This window comes from Sinocyclocheilus rhinocerous, unplaced genomic scaffold (assembly GCF_001515625.1).
Source record: "Sinocyclocheilus rhinocerous isolate Xijiao unplaced genomic scaffold, SAMN03320098_v1.1 scaffold3008, whole genome shotgun sequence".
Taxonomy (NCBI): domain Eukaryota; kingdom Metazoa; phylum Chordata; class Actinopteri; order Cypriniformes; family Cyprinidae; genus Sinocyclocheilus; species Sinocyclocheilus rhinocerous.
Genome location: NW_015652302.1, coordinates 45091 through 68007, shown reverse-complemented (window position 1 = coordinate 68007; position 22917 = coordinate 45091). Strand labels below are relative to the sequence as shown.

General features: G+C 36.9%; 3 protein-coding genes across 5 annotated transcripts; 1 reads left to right on the top strand and 2 right to left on the bottom strand.

The window, feature by feature from the left end:
* Positions 1-894: 894 nt before the first annotated feature.
* LOC107714602 (RNA binding protein fox-1 homolog 1-like) lies at positions 895-13383 on the bottom strand. 3 transcript variants are annotated; one of them, XM_016520484.1, is made up of 12 exons: positions 12980-13383; positions 8959-9195; positions 5171-5350; positions 4844-4897; positions 4674-4766; positions 4540-4597; positions 4358-4417; positions 4097-4238; positions 3678-3717; positions 3091-3161; positions 1260-1341; positions 895-1146 (listed from the first exon to the last, which is right to left on the bottom strand). In XM_016520484.1, the coding sequence occupies exons 1-12, from the start codon at positions 13064-13066 to the stop codon at positions 1102-1104; spliced, it is 1149 nt and encodes a 382-aa protein (XP_016375970.1). In that variant the 5' UTR covers positions 13067-13383; the 3' UTR covers positions 895-1101. The 3 variants fall into 3 exon arrangements, with proteins under 3 accessions (XP_016375970.1, XP_016375972.1, XP_016375971.1); XM_016520486.1 differs by lacking the exon at positions 12980-13383 and adding an exon at positions 10639-10761; XM_016520485.1 differs by lacking the exon at positions 12980-13383 and adding an exon at positions 9761-9861.
* A 1011-nt stretch (positions 13384-14394) lies between these two features.
* Positions 14395-16376, top strand: LOC107714600 (40S ribosomal protein S9). Its single transcript, XM_016520482.1, has 5 exons — positions 14395-14463; positions 14919-15031; positions 15113-15235; positions 15411-15597; positions 16106-16376. The coding sequence occupies exons 2-5, from the start codon at positions 14935-14937 to the stop codon at positions 16281-16283; spliced, it is 585 nt and encodes a 194-aa protein (XP_016375968.1). The 5' UTR covers positions 14395-14463; positions 14919-14934; the 3' UTR covers positions 16284-16376.
* A 177-nt stretch (positions 16377-16553) lies between these two features.
* LOC107714601 (rap1 GTPase-activating protein 2-like) lies at positions 16554-22705 on the bottom strand. Its single transcript, XM_016520483.1, has 19 exons — positions 22595-22705; positions 22466-22498; positions 22281-22374; positions 22042-22077; positions 21885-21932; positions 21004-21201; positions 20790-20887; positions 20614-20692; positions 20469-20522; positions 20185-20268; positions 19917-20017; positions 19659-19788; positions 18923-19093; positions 18765-18836; positions 18017-18103; positions 17764-17919; positions 17558-17641; positions 17413-17423; positions 16554-17335 (listed from the first exon to the last, which is right to left on the bottom strand). The coding sequence occupies exons 1-19, from the start codon at positions 22657-22659 to the stop codon at positions 17269-17271; spliced, it is 1668 nt and encodes a 555-aa protein (XP_016375969.1). The 5' UTR covers positions 22660-22705; the 3' UTR covers positions 16554-17268.
* Positions 22706-22917: the final 212 nt, after the last annotated feature.

The window sequence follows — 22917 nt, the reverse complement described above, 5'->3', positions numbered from 1 at the left end:
AGAAAGGCACAGAACATTTCTCTAGAGATGATAGAAAACATCTAAAAGCCTTCAAAATAAATGTCGATTCATTTTTTTATTCAGTAATTTGGCATTTAAAATTATCTTAAGCAGATATTAATGCACATAGCCTTTAGTTAAGAAAGAATAAAGTATTTGAAAGCAAACAGGAAAGGGAAGTAAAGCACACAACAGGTTAAAATAAGCATGAAAGGAGTTTAAGTGGCAAAAGAGAATAAAGACAGAAAAGGTATACAGAAGTAGTTGTTGAAGCAAAAATAGCATTTGAATGACGAGTTGACCACAAAAGACTGAACAGCGTGACTTAACAGGAATTGACTGGAGAACATCAAAGAGGAAAGCACCAGAATTTTTTGTAAAAAACAAAAACAAAATCAATGATTTTGAAATAGCTCCATAAGAAAGCAGGTGAATAGTTTGCATTAGTTTAGAATAAAGAGGTGTTTAGCTCAGAGGTAGATTACATTGAGAGAGAACATACTGTATATAACCAACCCCAGTGCCATTGCTGTATCTCACAGTATTGCTTGTGACAGCAGAAAAATTACACCCACTCGAACACTCCAAAGACACTCCAACACGCACACAGTCCTAATTCCTAAACATACTAGACAGGTTCAGAGTTTAGCATTTCTCAGTCTGGGGAAAGTTCCACTAGAGGTATCTGTCTTCATCTATTGTATATCATCCTTCAGCAGTGCAACAGATCCAGAGGTTGTAATAAAATTAGACTTTTGGGACTCTTTGTTCCTATGAGGCTCGATAACTTATGATAACTTCCATATCACGCCACTATAATGAAAGTATCTGTATGTACTGTACATAACATGATCAGCTAGACACTGGCTGATAAGTAAGTACTATTCTTTTTTTGGGTGGGGTATTTTCTTAAATTAAGAATTAAATAAAAGTCCTTAAATATAATTCATTATATTTTCAGCCTGGATTCACATTTTTTCCCTAATAAATCCTAGCAGTTTTTACAATGTCAAGACCAAACGGTTCCTCAGCAGATAGCAGTTCACACAGCAAGCGAAAGTCTCTTCGTTTGTCAGACGTGAGTCACAGAGCTGATTTTATTCAGTACGGAGTAAAGCGGTTGTAGCCTCCACGGTACAAACTTGCCTGATTGTAATAGAAGAAATAGAAGAAATCAGACATTCCGTTATATCAAGAAAGTGTGTTTAATAACAACTGACTGTATTCGCCATGTGTGGTGATTTCACACTGTAACTTACCATTGTTCCAATTCCATAAGTGGTGGTGGGTCCCACTGAGTGATGGTAGGGGTCTGTTGCTGTGGCATACACTCTTCCGTATCTTAAAATAAATTAATTAATTAATTAATTACAGTTTTTCTCAGTCGCTTTGGTGCATTTCTCAAATCATCTTTAATATTTGCAATGAAGTATGTGCATTTCTCAAAACAATTCGTACAAACAGCACCACACAATGGATTACCTGCAAAAGCCTGTAACTTACTCAAAATCTTTAGTTCATCTCTCAAAAGTTAGTATTTATGTCAATGAACATATCAGTGCCATCAGAATGAAAAGTCCTTGTGTCATTGTTCACAAACAAGATAGTCAAAATGCTTAGTCATGTTGTCAATATAACAGTGCACTCTTAGTATTACCTGATGTAAACTATGGCAACATTTTGGTTGACAGTTACTGTACTGAACAGTATGCCATATATCCATTTCAAAAGTACAAATTTACACTTTACTATATGTGGGATATTGATTGAAAGAGACACTTTTACACTTTTACTAGTGGTCTGACCAAAAACAAAACACACATTACAATGTCATTGTGATATAGAAAAGGAAAAAGAAATATGGGCACAAAGATGAAAATAAAAAAAGCTATTTCAGAGAACTGGTTTATCATTGGTTTATCTACATTCTCTTCATTAGTGAAAGTCAAGATTCACCTGCACAATTCATGCTAAATTTACAAAAAGTTTAATTATAATGTGTAAAAAATGTGCTTGACACTTTATGACAACTAGATGAACCATTTTGCATTTAATGACTTATACGATGAACTAAAGACTAGATGTTTTGAGGGGTAAGACTGTTGAGAAAACTATATAATACATTTTGAGCAACATGACGATAGCAACTATCCATTTCAAAAGTACAAATTTACACATTACTGTATGTGGGATATTGATTGAAAGAGACTGGATAGGATTCACAGGTTACACTTTACAGAACTTTACTTTTGCAAGCAGCACCTCCTGACGTGACAATCAGTCGGCCCACAGATTTTCATCTACATCACAACGAATATCTTCTCTTGCAATGCAACGTGGAATTGGAGTCAAGTGAACGATCTCACAACTTCATATATGTGGATGAGGCTGGCTTCAACCTGACCAAAAGCAGAAGGCGTGGTTCATCTTTAAATGTCATCGGCCACAGAGCTACTGTTGATTTACCAGGCCAACGGAGAGGAAATATCCATTGTCAAAATTTGTAACTCTTGTGTTGTCCTCTGTCTATGCTTTCCAATTGAAGGTTCATGAGATGCACCTTTGAGCTATTTCAGAGAACTGGTTTATCATTAGCTGATCTACATTCTCTTCATTAGTGAAAGTCAAGATTCACCTGCACAATTCATGGCAAATTTACAAAAAGTCTAATAGAACTGTGTAGAAAATATGCTTGACAGTTTATGACAACTAAATCAACCATTTTGCATTGAATGACTTATACGATGAACTAATGACTAGATGTTTTTGGGGGTAAGACTGTTGCACAGAGAACTATATAGTACATTTTGAGCAACATGACATTAGCAACTGATAATGTAGGAAACTGCAGACAAATGTACATAATCAATTGCATGAATGTACCAAAGCAATCGCGACTTGTTCAAAAGAATGAGAAACTGCTTTTATGATGTGGACAATTGACTAGATGATGTGGAGGTTGAACAAGTAGTTTTGAGAATTTCATTTCTGATTTGAGAAATGCACCAAAGCGACTAGATTGATGGATGGATGGACGGATGGACGGACGGACGGACAGAGATAGATAGATAGATAGATTAAGGTTCTTACCCATCACTGTATGTGGCTGCTGCAGCTGCTGAGGCGGACTGGGCCACTCGATATGTGGCTGGATATCCTCCCTAAAAACAGGATGGTTTATATTGCATTACATTGTTATTCATTCAGAAAACAGTTTGAATTGTAAAACATTTTTACTACATGAACTCTCCCAATGGAGCAACCTGGTGTTAGGTTATCAACTTAAAATTCATTTTGGATTTGAAATTCAATTTCAAAACATCCAAATTCAAGGTTACAGTTTCAGCAACGAGTTAGGTTTGATAAAAAAAAAGGAAATATTAGCTGATTAAAAAAGTTAATAAAGCTCTTTGGAGATCATTTTTAGTGACATTTTATTTAGAAACTGAAGTTAGTTGTAGCAGAAGTCTATATTTAGACAACAGTGCATCACAAGATCCTGGCAGTGTATTATCTACTTCTCGTAAACCAAAACTTTACCAACCCATACCTTTAACCACTAAAACCATTGTTATTCATAACACATCTTGTGGTTTTTGTTTTTTTGAACAATCAAATTTTTGTGGAAATGCTCTTAGAGATGCTGGTAAATAAAGAGAAGTTGACTGGTAACTTACATAGACCTCAGCACCATACAATCCATCTTGATACACCACTCTGCAGGAGATATAAAGTAGGTAGTAAATTTCATAATGGCATAAATTCAATAATAAAAAAAAATGCAATTAAATGTAAGCTTAATGTAAATTACATAATAACACATTTGTGCTCATAAGATTACATACCCCCTGCAGTATATATAAACATCTGTTATGTGAAATAGCTTATTCAGGAGAATACTAAATAAAAATAACATGCAATTTTTATGATCCCTCTTATTTAGTTAAAATTCTTAACATATTTGCATATTCTGCAAGGGGTATGTAATCTTATGAGCACAACTGTATGTGCAATGAAAGGTTTACTTTGCTTTTTCAACCTATAAATACTAACTAAATGTTTTATGGTAACAATGGTCATAACAAGAGCTACTGACCCTGGATAGGCTGGTACTGCGGCTGGTGTGGCGGCGGCTGCAGCTGAACGGATTGTACTGTAAACTGCCCGACCACGTCCACGGAGGGCAGAGCCTCTGTAGGCCAAGGTCGGTGTGGGAACAGGGTAAGGAAAGCTGGTGACTATTAAACCAAAAAAGTGAAAATTAACAACAAATTACATAGTCAATCTAGAGCAGGAAGTTTCTGGTAGCTATTATATTTTAACTCAAAAATGGATTAAAAGTCAAGATTAAATATACCTGTGTAAAGTTCAGGGGCGTACATGGCTCCCATTACTGGATTGATTTTCCACCCAGTAGCTACAGGAATTGACATATAGGTGAGAAGTTGAATTTTACCAACCCTTTATTTTCATACTAAAAAAAGGAGTAACAAGTATATTGCGTAAAATTTTGGGCAGAATGTTATGAAGGAATCTCACCATTCACTAATGGCGTCTGAGGCTTTTTTGTTACCACCCTCGCTGTGGCGTTGTTCACCTGAGAAGCAGAATTATTTAGTTGTTCAGTTGCTCAGTTGTCCATTCTCCCAATGCAGAAACTTATACCCTCATACCTCAATCTTCCTTCCTTCGACGATTGTTCCGTTGAGCTTCTCTCTCGCTCGATCTGCTTCCACTGCACTTTCAAATGTCACAAATCCAAAACCCTAGGAAATCAAATTGAATCCCAATTGAAACTCAAATAAAGAAGTGACTAACTCGACACAACTGGGAACCTACTGACCTTTGATCCTCTCTCATTAAAGATGATCTCCACGTCTAGAATCTTGCCAAATTGCTGAGAGATGAAAGACAGATATTGACTAAACAGTTTTCATGTGAGAGAATGGGTTTAGCTGAAGGGATAATTCACATAAAAATGAACATTCGGTATGACTGTATTTATTCTGTGAAACACAAAAGAGTTTTTTTTTTTTTTTTTTGTCCATACAATGAAAGTCAGATGGTTCCAGTGTTGTTTTGGACCCCACTGACTTTAACTGTATGACAAAAATGTGAAACTTTTTTATGAGTAATGCATTACATTCAGAACAAAAACAAATTCTATTACCCCAAACATTTGCCTGAGGTCTGGGTCCCGAAACCTAAAAGGGATATTGGAAACATGGAGCCTTTTGGGTTGAGCCTTTCCAGCTCCTTCCTCCTCAGTTCCACTTCCTGTTGCACTTCCAGATGCCACAGAAACACTGAGAGACTGTGGGTCAGATGTCACAGGCACTAAAGAATCGTCCTATGGTGGAAACAGGAATGAAAGATAGGGAGGGAGAAAATGTGGAGAAGGAGGCAACAGACATAGAAAGAATATTGAAGAGAAGAAAAACAGAAGAAACTTTAGTTTGCAATTCATTACAGAAAACTTAACTACCACTTATCTATTGTAAGATTTCTTATCAAACTTTATTGCAATCTAACAATTTACTGGGCGAAAAACAGGTTTTATAAAGTGACCACAACAAAACGCAAAGGAGCATTCCTCATCCAGTGATTCCTCTCAAGCAAAAGTGAGGAAATGTGATCAAGTTCCCATTTTAGTGAGCTGTCTAGGTACATGCCTGTTAGATTTGGACATAAAAAAGACAATTTGCTTTAAAAATAGAGCACAATCGTATTTTAACTTCAGTGAACTCACTAAATCAGCAGCTGAAAGTGATTAAAAATTACTAGCATACTCAACAATGTGTAATTTTCTGAGCGCTGCAACTGAAAGATTGTCATATGTAATGCATGGTTACACAGCATTTCCTATTGCACTGATTGTACGTGACTGTGAATAAAATGCCCCCATGCAGATCAATACATAGGAGTATTTGTGCTTCAAACCCAACACATCCACTATCCCACAATGCATCACGATGCCAGTTCGTATGTCTGCACAGCCTATACCTCACCAAACGGCACAAAACTGTTACTATTAAAAAATGGATTAAGAAGTCAAAAAAGGTGTATTAAAAATTTTCAAAAAGAGAAATAGCTAGAAGAAAATGTAGCCAAGCATAGCGTGAAATGAGGAAGGGAAAATGGTGAAAAGGTCAAAAATAAATGTAGGTAATAAAAAGGGCACAACGACTCATGTGACGTGAATTTAAAAGCAGTGGGAAAAATGTTATGCAAATTATAAGAATGGTCATTAGAACAAGAAAGAAGGACAGACAATTTGCCAATTCTTTATCTATTTCATAAGGATGGAAAAAGTTGAAGCAATAAGGCAAAATGACCTCTGCTTTAACTCATCCATAACAGATCTGAAGGGTAAAGGGCAACAAAACAGTTCTAATCTGGGCAGTAAAAAGGGGTGCATTCGGTTCATAATGTTCCCTTCCTTTCATTCTACAGTTTTCATTTTTACTATTTTTATTTAACCATCATCCCAGATGTCCCTCCTTTTTCCATCTTTCATGCTGTGCATTACTATGTTGTGATGCTTATTTAATTTCATTTTAAAATTACAAAATATTTTCTTAAAAAAAGTACTATAGACTTATATTACTATCCATTTATAGATTATTGCCCATAAATGTATTATTTATCTGTATCAGCCAGAATTTAAATATCAGTGTATCCTTAGATTTAAATATCATAAATGAAAATGTAATTAATCTTCTCACTTTCACGCCATTTCACCAGAAGCTGCATAATTACTCTGTCATTCTATTTCTCTATTAAAATTAATTTCCACTGCATTGTACAATAAACAGACAATAAAGTAGCAAAAAAGAGAAATGATGGGTGTTGTTGATCCTAGTAGGTCAAGAAGGTAAGGAAGAGTCAAGAACCGAGTGAACCCCAAAACAGAAAGTGAAAGAGAGGAGCTCTAAGAACAGGGGAATTCAAGCAGCTTACGTATTTCAGCGTATAATTTTAAAGGTCAGTTGCAAAACTGCAACAATGTATACTGCTATTCTTGGAACCAAGACAGAACATTTTATATTAATAAGGAAGGAAGAGGCAGGAAACACACGTAGAGATTTACGCACAGACACACACACACACACACACATCCACACACGCAAACAAATCATGGTTATGGTTAACTCTGAGCTGGCCGGGCTGGTTGCTAGCTGTAATGACTACCACAGCAGGTGTCACACAGAAAATACTGCTGAAACACCATCATCATCATCATCATCATCATCATCATCATTACATTCATCCAGAGACACAGGCCAGGGAGGGTTTTTGGGAGAAGTGACAGACTGGGGAAAGGTGTGATGGGAAGGTATGTGATGATATCAAGTCACGATGCAGAGTGCTTTTCTGACTGGACCTGGGAAACATAGATGAGGGGGGAGGGGTCATCCTGTCCGACTCCCCCCCTTGACCCCTCCCTCCACGGCGGCGTCTCATAGTCCAAATATCTGGCGCTCTCTAGTGGTATAAGCAATGTGGACAGAAGATGGTGTGACAGAGAAAGAGAGAACTCATTGCATGAACCTTTTCAATGAAAAAATACTTTCATGGTGAAATATTATTTTCAATCCTTCCCACAATTCACTTGGCACAACTTAAAATGCCTTCTGCAATTACTGTACCCGATGAGCCATTAGTAACACAACAATAACAATCATACACGTATATGGTGATACACATTAAAGAACATAAAGCTATGGCATGAGTCCAAAAGACAATATTTCAGTAATTACAGATTGTCAAGACAATATTTACATCTGGATTCATGACTGACATCTCATTACTGGTGTCTTAAAAAAGCATTAGTAAATGCATCTCTTTTCATTGATCACACTTAAAATCACAAGATTTTATTGACATTTATCAAGTCAAAAAGTCTTTAATTTGTTCAAGTTATTCAACTAAATTAAAGTATCCCAGATTGATTGACTGGGTAAGATACACAGTATATGACGATATGTGTCATACTGTAGAGTAATCAAGGATTATATCAGGAATTTTCAAACTTTTTAATGCCAAGGACCCCAAAATTTGATGATTCTTCTTCTGATTCTTCTATAACTCAGATTAACATGTAAACTTTGATAACACTAAAAAATGCATTTTGTAATATTTTTTTTCTCCCTTGCTCTCAAATCTTCTGCAGACACGATCACCGCATTGTGGCCCTCTGGGGGTCTCCTGACCTCAGTTTGAAAACTCCTGGCATAAAGTATTAACTGGAAAACACCTGATTCAAAATCAAACTGAATATGATTTAGCTTAAGAGTAAATGTAAAGTAGAAAGATTCGTTTTAAATTATTATTTCTTTTTATATAAACATATAATATTACTTCAAATTATTCCCTCTTAGAAAAGAGAACTAGAGTTCTAGAAAAGGAAGAAAAGGAAGTATGGTTAGTGTTTCTTCCATAATAAGCCTAAATATTCTTCTATATGGTGCCCTGAGCCAGTTGAATTGCCATACTTGGACAAGGCAAAGGAAGGATGTGTAAAGGACATAAAGCTATTTTTAGCTATCTCAGACAGGGGATCCCAGAGGACCAAAGCATGAGATTATATATCAGCAGCCTATACATATTCCTGGCATACCTTCTCTAATGCAAATACATTTGAAAAGAATACACGCTGATTGTACTACACAATTTACAGCAGTGGGACATTGCTTCCCATTGTAAAATCTTAATTTTTCATACTCACATGGGTATGCTTGGTTTTAGGTAAATTAGGTTTTTTAAATAAATGTTTGTGCTTGATTTATATATTGAGTTATTTTAGTTTAGTTCATTATTTCATACGTTAAGTTGTAAAATATATGTAAAACTAACTATTTATTTATCCACATGTACTTTAGATGCAGCTCCCCTTTGTTAACTGATGTTTAAAATAGCTTTATCTTCTGAATCCAGTCATTTATTGATTGTTCTTACCGTGTTATTGGCAGTTATAGACTCTGTCCCGTCATGCTGAGAGCCCTGATAGACTCTCAACTGATGATGATCTGAATATTCAGAGTTTGGATGAGCAGCGCTGAAATCGAGAGGTGGCAGCCGGGCAGCAGGTGTGGGTGGGCCTTGTCCAGGTGGAGGATATGATGGAGGCGGGGCATAGACCTGGGAAAGTGAAGGGTCACCATTGCCTGGCCCCGCCTCTTGGGCAGCGGCACCCTAAAATGAGACAGAGATGCTGTTTACTAACAGAAGCTAATTTCTGTAAACTCATTGAGTCACCGTAACATATGTTTTTACATTACTTTAACCCATCAAAATAATTTTAACCAATTTTAACTTTTTTTATTTGTATACAAGATTCAGCTTGTTTTTTCAAGTCAGTTTAATAGTCAGTTTGATGAAACTTTTAGCAACTGATCAGCAATATAGTTTCATAGTGTATATATTTGACATAAGTATTCTTATCAGCAACTGATTTTTCCACAAAAGTAATTTCTGGAAGGTATTGAAAATCTGCTTTTCTAAAAGAATAGTCAAAAAAGCATTTCCAACAAATCCATACTATACCGCCTTCATTTTGGTAAAATACTAAAACTTTTTTTTTTGCACCAAATAAAACTGACCTGAATTTACCGGCTATAAAGAAGCTAACATATTGTTACCGTTTTGTTTGCAGATCATAAAGACTATACAAAACACAGGTAAACCAAGTCAAGACATCAAATAAAGATCCTGACAAGACACAATGTATGAAATTAGGAGTATAAATCAGACATCTCACCCCTTCAGTGCATTCCGTAGGCGACCCAATACTCACCAACAACTGACGCATGCTTTAATGCAAAGCTTTCACCCTCCCACCCCACCATAAGTCCCTCACACCCACCAATCACAGAGCACCAAACCAGTCTCAAGAGGGGTCTTTACACCAGCTGTGTTCATTTGTTCATGTCAATCATCAACCCATTTCCCCCTCCTACTCTTTGACACTCAACAGACACACAACTATTTGGATAAAAGTTGATTCTAACAGACAAACAACTCAACTGCTCTGTAAAACTCAGTGATCCTATTCATGTTCAGTGGAAAACAATCACATTGATTGATTTATTTAAACCAGACCAACCAGATTTCTGTGACTACTGAAGTGTGTACATTTTGTATGCTATAGATCAGGTAAAACAGGTAAGATCACTCAAACACATTCAAGTAACAGTTTGCTTAGAGTTCTCCAAACAGAACTCTGTTTATTGTGGTATCATCAAGCTTTGGTTAATAGACTTTTGTGACATAAACCTCTCATTTCAGAGAGTTTTTTTAGGTTACATTACTGAGTCTTAAAATAAAGTAAAATAAAATAATAGACAAAGAAATGAAACCAATATGAAGCTTTTCACACACACACACTTTTTATACGTTTACTCTTTATCAGCTGTTTCGCTGAGCTGATAAGGCAGAGTAAATTTAGACTACACTGATAAACTGTGACACTGAGAGACACAGCTTTGATTAAATATCACCACCACCACACTTAGATTCCTTTAGCAGAAACAAAAGTTTCATGTTACATGAGTGTCTGTTTCTCATCATAGCCATTTTTTTCAGATGGGATGTTATATACCACAGTTACTCACTGATTACAAGAACATGGCATCTTACCTTCATTCCTTTTTTAAAAAACCCCAGGAGCTACTTGACCCTACCCCTGTAAAAGATTTACGAGATGTAAACAGGTGTTGTCTGAAACACTACAGCGTTTTGAGTACTGCTGACTCAAAATGTCACTCAGTGTGCCATTGCTGCTGGCCGTAGACCAACTCAAAGATCAAAATGAAGACTTCAGACTTTGGAGACTTTATTCAACAAGTACAAAGAGTACACACTTGCTGAGATATTTACGTACACTTATAACTTACATACACAACACCCCTCCATGTTCTAGTGCAGAGGATATGGAGAACAAGCATAAACGTGATATAATTGTTCAGACATAAACATTTTAGACATAAACACAGACATTTTACATAAACTGTTCTCTTTCCCGTCCTAATTCTTTGTCATTGTGAGAGAATTTAAATAACACCTCTAGCAGATAAAATGTCTTTTCAGTCACACTGATTGATAGGAGATGTCCTCCCCCTTACACACACACACACACACAGGCCTCATCAGCTGTCAGGTTTGGGGTTAAAGATCAGAGGCAGGATGCCAGGTGTGTGATCTGACAGCTGCAGGATCATTCAAACACACACACACACACACACACAGAACTGATGACAAGAACCGCTTATGTAGTCTATACTCCTATATTACAAGGCTCTGTGGAATACTTGATTCTGATTGGACAGTTGTGGCATTCTGCGGTCAAATATCTTTGTATAATGACGGCTAAACAATATAAGACTGTTTTCCCTGGCAACCAGCCTCTTAAATCTTCATCAACAGATGTTTTATCCAAAGCAGTGTTATTTTAGTATTTTTGTATAATATTATAGTATTTATTAATATTTATACATATTGCTTTTTATATTTTTATAAGTTTTAATCATTTTGTAGTCATTTTTATTATTTTCAAAAATATATATTATAATAAAACGAAAGTTTAAATAAGTATAAATAAGTTATATTATTTCAGTTTTAGTTTCAGTAGGCTAAATTTTGTAGTCATTTTAATTTTTCATTGTAGAACTTCAACTTGTCAAGGCAACATTTGTCAAGGCAACATTTCTCTATTTTATTTAATTTCAGCTTTATTTCCATTAATCAAAAGACTTTAAGACTTAATAATTAACAATAACAACAATGATCCAAAGTGATGTAAAAATCAGAATAATTCAAGCGACATTGTTTCACTCTGCAGTCTCTTGCGATGTAATATTGGTTGCAAAATAAACAATATTCCAGTCATGTAATATTCCTCAGATTAACATCAGGGTCCATTTTAGGGTTAATTTTATTATAATGAATGTCTGTTTATTCATTGCTCCATTAATAAACAGACATTCACACACAAACACAGAAGCCAAATTATACAATTTTGCACCAACACATAGATATCAACCACAATAACCACATAATTCAACTCAAACACAAAAGGTTAAATCATATATGTATAGTATGGCAGATGAATAGCAACTAAAGGAGCAGATGCAACTAAGAAAATTCCATTGTCTCAAGTCCTACTCTTTAGATGACATAATCTATCACTGTGTATCACTTCAGATAAAGTCAAGAGGCAACCTGAGACATCTATTTCTATATCTGTGAGAGGGAATCTGCAGCGAGAGGAACAGACTAAAAATACAGCGAGTGTGACAGAGAGAAAGAGCAGGCACAATGTTTATCAACTGTCCTGGAATTTCTCTCTCTCACACACAAACACACAATCACACAGCAGCACACAAACACACACTGAACCTGTTTTCAGTAGTAGGCCTGTCGCAATAATCAATATATCGAATTATCGCGCAATATATGTACATGACCTCAATAATTTTTGATGAAGCAATATATCGCAATATATATGTCACCGTGTTTTTTACATTCCAGTAGGCCTTCTTGCATTATTATGCTGTTACATTATGATTATATATTCAGTGGCATAAAATGGTCTTTAAAATGACAATAATATCGCTTATCGCAATTATATCTGGGGCAATATATCGCACAACAAAAAGTTGTTATCGTGACAGGCCTATTCAGTAGTCCACCTCGCAGGGACAAATATAACTAACAACAGGACACTGCGTCCTTCACTGGCAGAGAGAAACACATTTGATGTCCTCAGACCCATTGGTGGATGACTGTTTAGTACATAAACAAGCCTTTAGCTTGCTAGTGATTGGTTGATTTATACAACATATTACCAGACATGTGACAGAAACTGCACAAGAATTAAATAAAAAATACAAATAAAAAATAATAAAATTAAACAAACAAACAAACTCCAAAGAGAATATGAAAGAGGAAGATAAAAGAGAGAATAAAGGGAAATGTTTACCTGTACAATGCTGGGGTAGCAGGAGGCTGTCTGGGGGTAAACAGGGAGTCCGTAGGGCTGAAGGATTACTGTAGGGGAGGACAGCATGGTGCATAGCCAGAAAAAAGGAACAGCTAAAAGGGATGGGAGACTCGGGGGAGAGAGAAGGGAAGGTGAGCTCTCTGAATCAAGAAAGTACCAGACTGAGAAAGTTTAGAATCCAAACAGAAGAGAAAAAAGATCCAGAGGTATGAAAAAGAAAAGGAGAAGAAGAGTGGGCTGCACTGCACTGATGGCTGGCGTCACAACTTCTAGGCGACAAACAAAACAAGAATTAAATAAGGTAAAAATAAGACCCTCTCCAAAAGTTGAGAGTGGCAATTTAGTCTGTTTCACAAAAGGCAGAGGAGATCAGCACTGAAAGATCTCTGGGGGACACGGCGTGTGTGTGTGTGTGTGTGTGTGTGTGTGTGTGTGTGTGTGTGCCTGTGTGTGTGTGTGTGTGTGTCAGTGGGTATATTTGATAGACAGAAACACATGTTCAGAGTTGTGTTACACTCCTTTATAAATAGTCCACCTTCTTCCTTTAGTTGTGCTAGTATCACCGATAGAAATTAAACAGCTAGTCGCACAGTAATACAGAATTTAGTCCAAATTTAATGACACACATTTGCCATCTGGCATCTACTGAAACAGACACAAGCAAATGCTACCTTAAAAAGTCCAAAATGTAAAGCCACAGACATAAAAAAATAAAAAAAACTAGGAAAGTATAATGAAAGAGCATTTTGTTTTGCCTTGCACACCCATAAAGCTATCTCCACCCTATAAATAAATAAATAAATAAATAGTTTAAGGCATTTCCAATTTTACAGTGCTGTGAGAAGAAAAACTCTATTTCTAAAACTAATTTGTCTCCTTAATTGAATACTGCCTTTATGCTCATTATACCCGCCAATGTGAACCTTCAAAGGTGAGTGACTTTTTTTCTCTAGAAGCTCTCCTATAGCGCCTAATTATAACACAAATGCAGCACGGAATTAAAATCATTCCAATGTCATAATCAATTACCATTGTCAAAACAGTCCAGCAACATGGCAATCATGTTTCTCACTTGTAAATACGACTTCGTTGGCTATTCATGTGGTCGGAATTCATAAATATGATGTTTCCGATTCTACCTGAATATAGCAAGTACAAATTGTTCTGTGGGGAAAAAAAAAATTCTGTGGGAACTTACGTTAATTATCTTCTCTTCGCTCAGTTCTAGATAATAAGGCTTTTTAATTTCCTTTGTGGATCTACATAAAACTCTCTCGATTCATATTTTGACCAGTAGAGGGAAGCAGATGGAAGCAGGCAATTCATAAATCGTTATGTTAACGAAAAACAGTTCTTGCCGTACTCGCAAAGCTTTGTGGGTAATGTAGTTTACAAAGGCACGTATAAATATCCGGGAAGTCCGAGCGCACGTTCTCTTTGCTTTACGAGCCTGACACAGACAGGTAATGGCGCCATAGACCTCCGTATTTCTGTTGTAATTTCCCACTGGTCGCAAGTTTAACGGTTTCCCTCAAACGTTATTTAATGTATTATGTAGTAAGGGACAGTTTTATATGCGCAGTACCTCGTTCGTAGGTTATATTATGAGGAGAGATGAGCTGTATCGCGCTGCTTAGCGCAACGTGTTTCACAAGGCGCGCTCAGGCCTAGTCATGAAGTGACGCATTGCGCTGTTTTTCATATTAAAAAGAATCTCCACATTGAGCTGTTGAGGTTATTAAGGTTTTTTAATTGGAATTGGAATTGCTGAATCGGAATTTGGTCCCATAATAAAATATTTTGATATGAAATGTAATGTAATTACCAGTACTAGATATGTGAAGACACTGAGCTGACTGAGTGTTAGTTTAAATACATAACCACTGTTAATTTTTATATTAATTTAATTTATTCACAGGCGTCAGTAAGTCGCCATGCCGGTTGCCAGGAGTTGGGTTTGTAGTAAGACATACGTCACCCCCAGACGTCCCTTCGAGAAGTCACGTCTCGACCAGGAGTTGAAACTCATTGGTAAGGAAAACATTTATTGCAGAAAATTAATTGACCAAAAGGTTTCTCTTTTTTTGAATTTGGTTTTCTTTTTCTTCACAGGCGAGTATGGCCTCAGGAATAAGAGAGAAGTCTGGCGGGTGAAGTTCACTCTAGCCAAAATCCGCAAAGCTGCCAGAGAGCTTCTCACTCTGGATGAGAAGGATCCGAAGCGTCTCTTCGAAGGTAAATTAGCTGATTTGTCAAACTTAATGGCCAGTGATTTAAAAGTGCAAGTCAGATTATCAGTGTTGCCAAGAATTCCTCGTCAATGAGGCCATATAACCGCTTATAATAAATTAATGTCTGGTTTGTATCCATCACTCTTTTCCTCCCACTTACGTTTAACTTCTACTTCTAGGTAATGCTTTGCTCAGGCGTCTGGTGCGCATTGGTGTGCTGGATGAGGGCAAGATGAAGCTCGATTACATTCTGGGCTTGAAAGTGGAGGACTTCTTGGAGAGGAGGCTGCAGACTCAGGTCTTCAAGCTTGGCCTAGCCAAGAGCATCCACCATGCCCGTGTGCTCATCCGTCAGCGGCACATCCGGTAAGATGCTTATGTACACAATGTGTATAGTTCAGGACTTTTAACCATGTAATCTGCATTTTCCTGTACATGTCGGTGTGTGTGTGTGTATAATGGTTACCATCCTGATTGTCTGAACATGTGTATTGAGGGTTTCTTCCTCTTTCATTAGCTGACCATGTTTAAACTCCTCCCGGTGAGAGGGAATGAAATATTCTGCAAGGTCAATTCGGTGATTAAACCGTATACCTTTGCTTGTTAAAAAAAAAAAAAAAAAAAAAAAAAAAACACAGCTTTCCATGACGTCTGGGGTGCTTTATTGCATGAAACGGAGTCTACCAGGTAATGTGGGCGCTTTGGTAAAATAAGAAACTACACTTCTCTTGGCCAGTGATTAAACTTAAAACTGTCAGATTGTCAGTGGTGTCAAGAATTCCTCGTCAATGAGGCCTCGAGATCAGTAGCCTCAGTTCTGAAGTCCTGAATAGCCTTTGCACATTAGCCAAGTTATTTTTCTGATGTTCTGCAGGGTGCGTAAGCAGGTTGTGAACATCCCCTCCTTTGTGGTGAGGCTGGACAGCCAGAAGCACATCGACTTCTCTCTCCGCTCTCCATACGGTGGTGGCCGCCCTGGCCGCGTCAAGAGGAAGAACGCCAAGAAGGCCCAGGGTGGTGGTGGAGGCGGTGATGATGAAGAGGAGGATTAAACTCATTCCTATCAGGGGTTGAGGGACTCGGCAGTGCTTGCTTTTTCTCTTCTCCCTCAAGTTTTCAATAAAAAAATGGTTTATTCCAAATTATTTTGTTTTCGCTTGTCATTTGAGTAACTAGATGTTTTATATAAACCCTTACAAGTAGGTATAATCCGTATTTAAAATGAATTGCCCATAAAGGTTTAAAATCCATATTTGTAGATTTTATGGGCCATAGTGAAATATCACTTCAGCAAATTAACTGCTCTGTTTTAGAAAACCCAAAGCTGCTGGACCCCAACTAGTCTAAGGATTGTGTTGTAAAACATCTTAAGACTTGAGTTACATTGTGTGAAGTGTATTCCTGTGGGATATGGTAAATTAAAGTTCCACCTAATATTTCCTGTGAATGTTTGAGGGTTTTGATTAATTACCTGCTACATGTAAACAACTCAAAGAATAGCAAAGTGCAGTAAATGCTAAAACTATTAGTGCTGCAAACCAGTGTTTCCAATTTAATCTCAAATACCAGTTTGTAATTTAAAACAGACAGGGACCTTGTACATGCATTAAAAATGAGGTGGAATGATTAAGAAAATTGTATAATACAGAAAATATGGCTAATGAGGTTTATTTTTTCTCCCACTATGAACTGAAATTTATTTAAAATACACCAATATTTAATCACAGTTAACTGGATAAATTGCAGAAAGTTAAATTCCAGAAATGAAACCCACCTTCACTGGTATACATCAGCTATAAGCAGCCATCGAATCTATACTATGGCACTTCAAAGAAGACATTCAAATGATAATATACAGTTTATGAAATCTTATATATTCATATCTTTCTGATTGCACTTGGAGCTAGTAACAACTTACCTACAAAGTTTTAGTTAAAATATCTATTTACTTTATTGTGCTTTGCACTCTTCAATGGATCTTTAAATCTGTGGAAGGTTTTTTTGTGCTTAGGCCTCAGAATTAGTGACATCCTTCATCTACAAGTCGTCCTGGGGACTGGTTTGACCTCTTGGCTCAGTGTAGCCCACGTTGCTTGTCTGCTCGCTATGAGTGAGACAAAATACGAAACTATAGGCAACTTCTGTAGATACCTGTAAGATATTTTATGCATTTGTTCTCACCTCTCACCATCCTTTTCCAGTGTTTTAGCAGTGAGAAAAAAGCAAAGAAAAGATGGTCATCCTTTAACGTAACCACAAAAATTATGCAAAAATATATTGTTACAAATATTAAGAGACAATTGGTGTGTTACTGGTATTTGCTGACCTTTGGTCGCTGCCCTGCTACACCACCTGCCTTCTTTGGTACTCCCAAGGTATCGAACGAGTGGCTTCGTACCCTAATAGCTCTCTTAAGATGGAGAGAGATACTGATTTGAAGCTCATTTTAATGTCAAACAGTAGTAAGCACAATCCAGTAACATTATCAAGGCCTATTGTTTATTATTCTCGTTGTGGTTTGAGATTATCTACCTTAAAGTTCTCAATAAATCCTCCTCCACCCTCTGGAACACTCCTCCCCCCTTCAGTGAGGGGGATGCTGGGCTGTGACGGCTCTCCCAACATGCATTGGGATAGGGAAGACAGTTCAGACCGCAGTGCTTCCAAAAGAGATGATCGTGTACGTAACTGAGATCATAAAAGGAGAGAAATAGAAGCGCAAGTCTTGTAACTTGAGGCTATGACATAAGGGAATGATTAGTTAACATGCTTTGTGTCTGGTTACCTCCAGTCGACTGAATATCTCAGCCTTGTAGCAAGAGATTTCAGCATTTATAAGTTTGGTCAAGAGGAACTCTCTTAAAACTGAGCCCTGGAAGTGGAAATTCAGAGCATCATTCAGAGTGAGATTCAGAGTGCGACTTGCATGTTTTGTTTATTTTATAAACCTTCACATATGTGACCCTGGACCACATAACCAGTCATAAGTAGCACCGGTATATTTGTAGCAATAGCCAATTACATGGGCCAAAATTATCGATTTTTCTTTTATGCCAAAAATCATTAGGATATTAAGTAAAGATCATGTTCCATGAAGATATTTTGTAAATTCCCTGCCGTAAATATATAAAAAGGTAATTTTTGATTAGTAATATGCATTGCTAAGAACTTCATTTGGACCACTTTAAAAGGCAATTTTCTCAATATTTAGATTTTTTTGCACCCTCAGCTGCCAGATTTTAAAATAGTTGTACATCAGCCAAATATTGTCCTATCCTAAAAAAAACATACACCAATGGAAAGCTTATTTATTCAGCTTTCAGATGATGTATAAATCTCAATTTCAAATAATTTACCCGTATGACTGGTTTTGTGGTCCAAGGTCACATATAATGATACTTGTAAGGGAAATTGAGTAGGTTTATAACCCTGTTTCTTATTTTAGACCGTATAGAAATTAACTGGATTGATGTAATAAAGTTGAGAGCTGTCTTGTTAAAACTTCTGAATTATTATAAGTCATGTGATCTCACCTCTGTAAAAATGGGCGGTGTAGGAAGGGGTGGGCCAAATGGGGGTACATCCTCCCTAGCGGTGACAGATACCTGTCAATCAAACAAGAGGCTTTGGAGCTGTGTTGCACAGTGAGTGCTGTGAAATGTAGCGATTTTTTTTCTTTCTTTTTTTTGACCTGAAATGATCCCCCGTCTCCTCCCTCTCCCTCATTCTCTCTCTTTATCCTCCTCACTGCAATGAAACAGTGCAAGAAGTGGGATCTGATCACATCCGAAATGAAGGGAGTGTTACCCTCCTGATAGACCAGGGCAACAATATCATTCCCAATGTGTCTCTTTCTCTGCAACTGAGGGGAAAAACAGATGAGTAGAGCTGTAATTCAAGGAAAAAAATTTTTTGAAGGACTTATCAAAGCACTTATCATCCTACTTCTGTGATTGTTCCATTCTGTGGTTTAGTAGTAGGGATTTCAGTGACTCTTATTTCAGGCTATATTAATGCACCAGTAGGTGGCGACAAGTGACTGTCTTTTTGAGTGAATCAAATATTTAACTGAAGTGATATATTCAGACGCACTATTCAGGAATAAAACAAGTGACTCAACAGATTCGTTCAACCACATTGATTCATTCAGCGACAAATCACCACTAGTACTGTGTGTTGCTGGAGTGTGGATTGGACTTGGAAATATTGCACTGGCGATGCAAAAATATACAAAGCAGGCCTAGCTATTTACAATATAAGTTACCTATTAGTTACTGTTGAATTTTTGCTTAAAAGCAATATCACACGCATTCGTTCTGTTGGTCTGAATATATCAGCATACATTATAATATGCATTATGGTACAGTAATTTGGTAAAAGATGTTAACAGAACATTTACATCTAATAATACTTTAATCAAATTTCACCTGTTGTGTATCTCCTTCTGTGAACGGTAGTTTAGTGGCAACATGGAACATAATTTCACGTCCATGGAAGGAGGTGAAAACCGCTTCATTTCCTGTCTGGCCATGAGAAACATCCAGACCTCCCCTGAAACTAGGAGATGGAAAATGATGATGTCCTTTTGACAGGTGACAATAAATTCAAAAGTAGTGTTTTGTTATTAATGTTAATATTGATATTGATAATGATATCAATCAATACATGAGTCTTAACCCTCTTACCCAGTAAATTCTTGCAGTTTGACCGTCTGTCCAAGTATTGATAAAAACTCTAAAAACTCCTCACTTTCCTCATTGTTACTAAGAATATCTTCCTCTGTTAACTACGTCACATACATTGGAACAAAATACAAAACAATTGAAGAATAACATTAAAAAAAAATACAAATATCCATGTAGGCTATTATAGACTGAAGTCCTAGTCAACAAAACATAAAGTTTGTTATTAAAAATAGGTGAATTAAAGAATCATATCGTAGTATCTGCATACCTGTCCTTCTCTCTGGTATAAGACACCAAATTTAAAGTTTTGAGACACTCTGTGTTCATCAAACGCCATTATGATCTCTGGGGCCTTTAGATGCAGAAAGAGAAGACAAGAAAACTGTATTGTGTCAGAAAAAAGATAAATGAAAATTGTATTGATCATGTCAGAAAAGTTTTTACTTTATGAAATTTGTCAGTTTATAAAATCTTATATTAAGATTCTTATAGAGTCTTATATTAACTCTTCCACCAGATCATAGTAAACAAATTAGACAAGTGAAGATGTACCTTTAAGTAACTCACAGCCTCAAAACATGTGACACTGACACTTGAGCACAACATCTAAAATAAAGCAAATCAAAACAAATTAAACTTCTATTCACTTTCATTTAAATGTGAATCAGGTAGAACCAGTTGTGTGGTTGTGAAATACCTTTGCCAGCTCCACTGCCGTGGTGAATTGTTGAAAGAGCGAAACAGAGAATGTGCCATGAATTGAGCACTCCTTCATCCTGATTAGATGAAAAAGAAAACTGATCAGGTTGGTCTTGAACAGTCAGTAACTATCATTATAATGAACAACATTTAAGGTGCTCACAAAATACACACCTCAAAATGACTCTCAGGCGATTTTCCTCTTCCTCAAGACAAACAGATAAAACTAGGGGCCCAAGAGAGGAGTCACAGGCGGTGAACGAATGATGATACTGCAGCAAACATGAAAGAAAAGCATGAGTGTGTGAGGGACGGGTCTCTTCAACAGGGTTATAAGGGTTTGAAGTTTTTCAAATGAAAAAAAAGAAAAGAAAAAATGATCACTGACTCTGTGGCGAAAGAATTCCTGATAGACTTTAGCTTCACTGTCTCTCTCCATTATGTCATAGCTCTCCAGACCAAAACCCCCCTGTGAGAGAGTAGGGCTGGTCTCCACATGTCTATCCAGGGGAGGGTCGATCCAATAACCTCCAGATTTAGGGGGCAGGATGAGAGGTAAGCCATCTCCAATCTTTAACAGCCGTGTCTGAGTGATCAGTAGTAATTGTGTAAGTGGGAACTTGAAACTACTCTATCATTCAAAGGTTCTGAGTCAGTAAGATTTTTTTATATTTTTGAAAGATGTTCACCAAGACTGCATTTATTGCTTATTATGTAAAATATTGTGAAAGATATTGTGAAATATTACAATGGAATATTTGCATTTTTTTCCACTGATGTCAAAGCTAAATTTCAGCAGCCATTACTCCAGTCTTGAATAAAAGTACATCTTTCAAAAAAAAAAAAAATCTTACCGACCTCTAACTTATAAAATATGAACAAGTAAATAAGGGTGTTTCTTCAATTATAGGCACTTTTGGCCCTCTGGGACTTTTAGACTAGAAACTCTTTTAAATGCATCTCTTTAAATGCTCTTTTAAATGCAACTCTTATACATGCACTACTAGAATCATTTTTTTATAAACATAATTTCCATCACAATGAAACTTCCACCACATCTCAAATTATGTATTATGTTTAAAAGTATTCTGTGGTGGGAATAGACTAAAACAGTAAAATACATAAAAGTTGAAAACCTTGGCCTTCATATATTAAAAATGGTACATAAAAGTGCTTAAAGTTGAAGAAACACTCCTTATGATTTCCTAGTTTCCTATAGACTGAAACTATGCCATAAACAAACAAAACGTTTTGGGCTAAAATTCCTACCCTCAGAGGTCGTGGGAACTCACAACGCTGTTCATCCAATCTGCTACCCTGCAGACAAACACAACCACAGAGAAATCATCATCATCACTGCAACAGAACAAGACGACTGTATTTACACTGTTGTTGTTTACATGGAGAGAGAGAAAGATGATGTTACCTGTAGCTTTTCAATGATTGCAAACAACTCTGTGACCTGCAGAAAAATTACAAGGGAATGACAGAAACGGTGAAAGTGCCACAAAATCAAAATATTACTGATGCAGAATGTGAATTGTCCAGTTTCTCCTCAATGTTTGGAAATGATTAATAATTCAGATATGAAAATCTGGAGAGAACATAATCTCCATAGTGTCATTTTCAACACCTTTATAACATCTAAAATAGGAGATTTCTTACCTTCTGACTGGACGGTGCAGAAGTGAGTGGCTTAGCCTCACTGGAGGGGGAATCCAAAATATCCAGTATGCTGTGACCCACAGATTCTGCACAGCTGTAACAGAGACAAGCGTTCTGGAAAAGTCTGCATGCGATAACTGAGTTCAAACACCTGAGCACAGCAACAAACCCAAACTGTAGCTGACCTGCTCTCATTTCCAGTGATGAACTTGTCAATCCTGCGTACAGCGTAAAGATGCCACATGACAAGATATCCTTAAGCACTGTGTTCAAATTACAGCAGTGGCTAAATGTTATTTGTCATATCCACTCACCCTCCGTAAGCTCCGAATGTGAAACTTCTTTTCCTGGAGAACAACTTCTCGTTTCTCCCCTCCATGATAAGTGTTTATTACAGACAGCCACAGAAATATGCTAACCAGGCATGCAGGCCATCACTCCTGAATTAACTGCTTCTCTATGTCTCTCTGTGTGTGTATGTATCGCTCTCTCTCTTTTCTCTCTGCCCCCTGCCACTCTCTCATTTAATCTCTCCCTACATCCTTCCTTGTCTCCTGCTGCCTGTTGACTGACAGGAGTAACTCTTGCATGCCCATCTCCTGCCACTGACATCAGAGGTTGGTGAACTACTGCACAT

What these genes read in the sequence shown, in the direction of transcription:
- LOC107714601 (XM_016520483.1), bottom strand. Translation starts at nt 22,659, where the DNA reads ATGGAGGGGAGAAACGAGAAGTTGTTCTCCAGGAAAAGAAGTTTCACA. An exon ending in AGTTCCCACGACCTCTGAGG is followed by an intron (nt 21,202 to 21,884) that starts GTAGGAATTTTA and finishes CTGATCACTCAG; the next exon opens with ACACGGCTGTTAAAGATTGG. An exon ending in CACCGCCCATTTTTACAGAG is followed by an intron (nt 18,104 to 18,764) that starts GTGAGATCACAT and finishes TTCCACTTCCAG; the next exon opens with GGCTCAGTTTTAAGAGAGTT.
- LOC107714600 (XM_016520482.1), top strand. Translation starts at nt 14,935, where the DNA reads ATGCCGGTTGCCAGGAGTTGGGTTTGTAGTAAGACATACGTCACCCCC. An exon ending in TCCGAAGCGTCTCTTCGAAG is followed by an intron (nt 15,236 to 15,410) that starts GTAAATTAGCTG and finishes TTCTACTTCTAG; the next exon opens with GTAATGCTTTGCTCAGGCGT. An exon ending in ATCCGTCAGCGGCACATCCG is followed by an intron (nt 15,598 to 16,105) that starts GTAAGATGCTTA and finishes GATGTTCTGCAG; the next exon opens with GGTGCGTAAGCAGGTTGTGA.
- LOC107714602 (XM_016520484.1), bottom strand. Translation starts at nt 13,066, where the DNA reads ATGCTGTCCTCCCCTACAGTAATCCTTCAGCCCTACGGACTCCCTGTT. An exon ending in CGCCCCTGAACTTTACACAG is followed by an intron (nt 4,239 to 4,357) that starts GTATATTTAATC and finishes TTGGTTTAATAG; the next exon opens with TCACCAGCTTTCCTTACCCT. An exon ending in GCAGCCACATACAGTGATGG is followed by an intron (nt 1,342 to 3,090) that starts GTAAGAACCTTA and finishes ATTTATTTTAAG; the next exon opens with ATACGGAAGAGTGTATGCCA.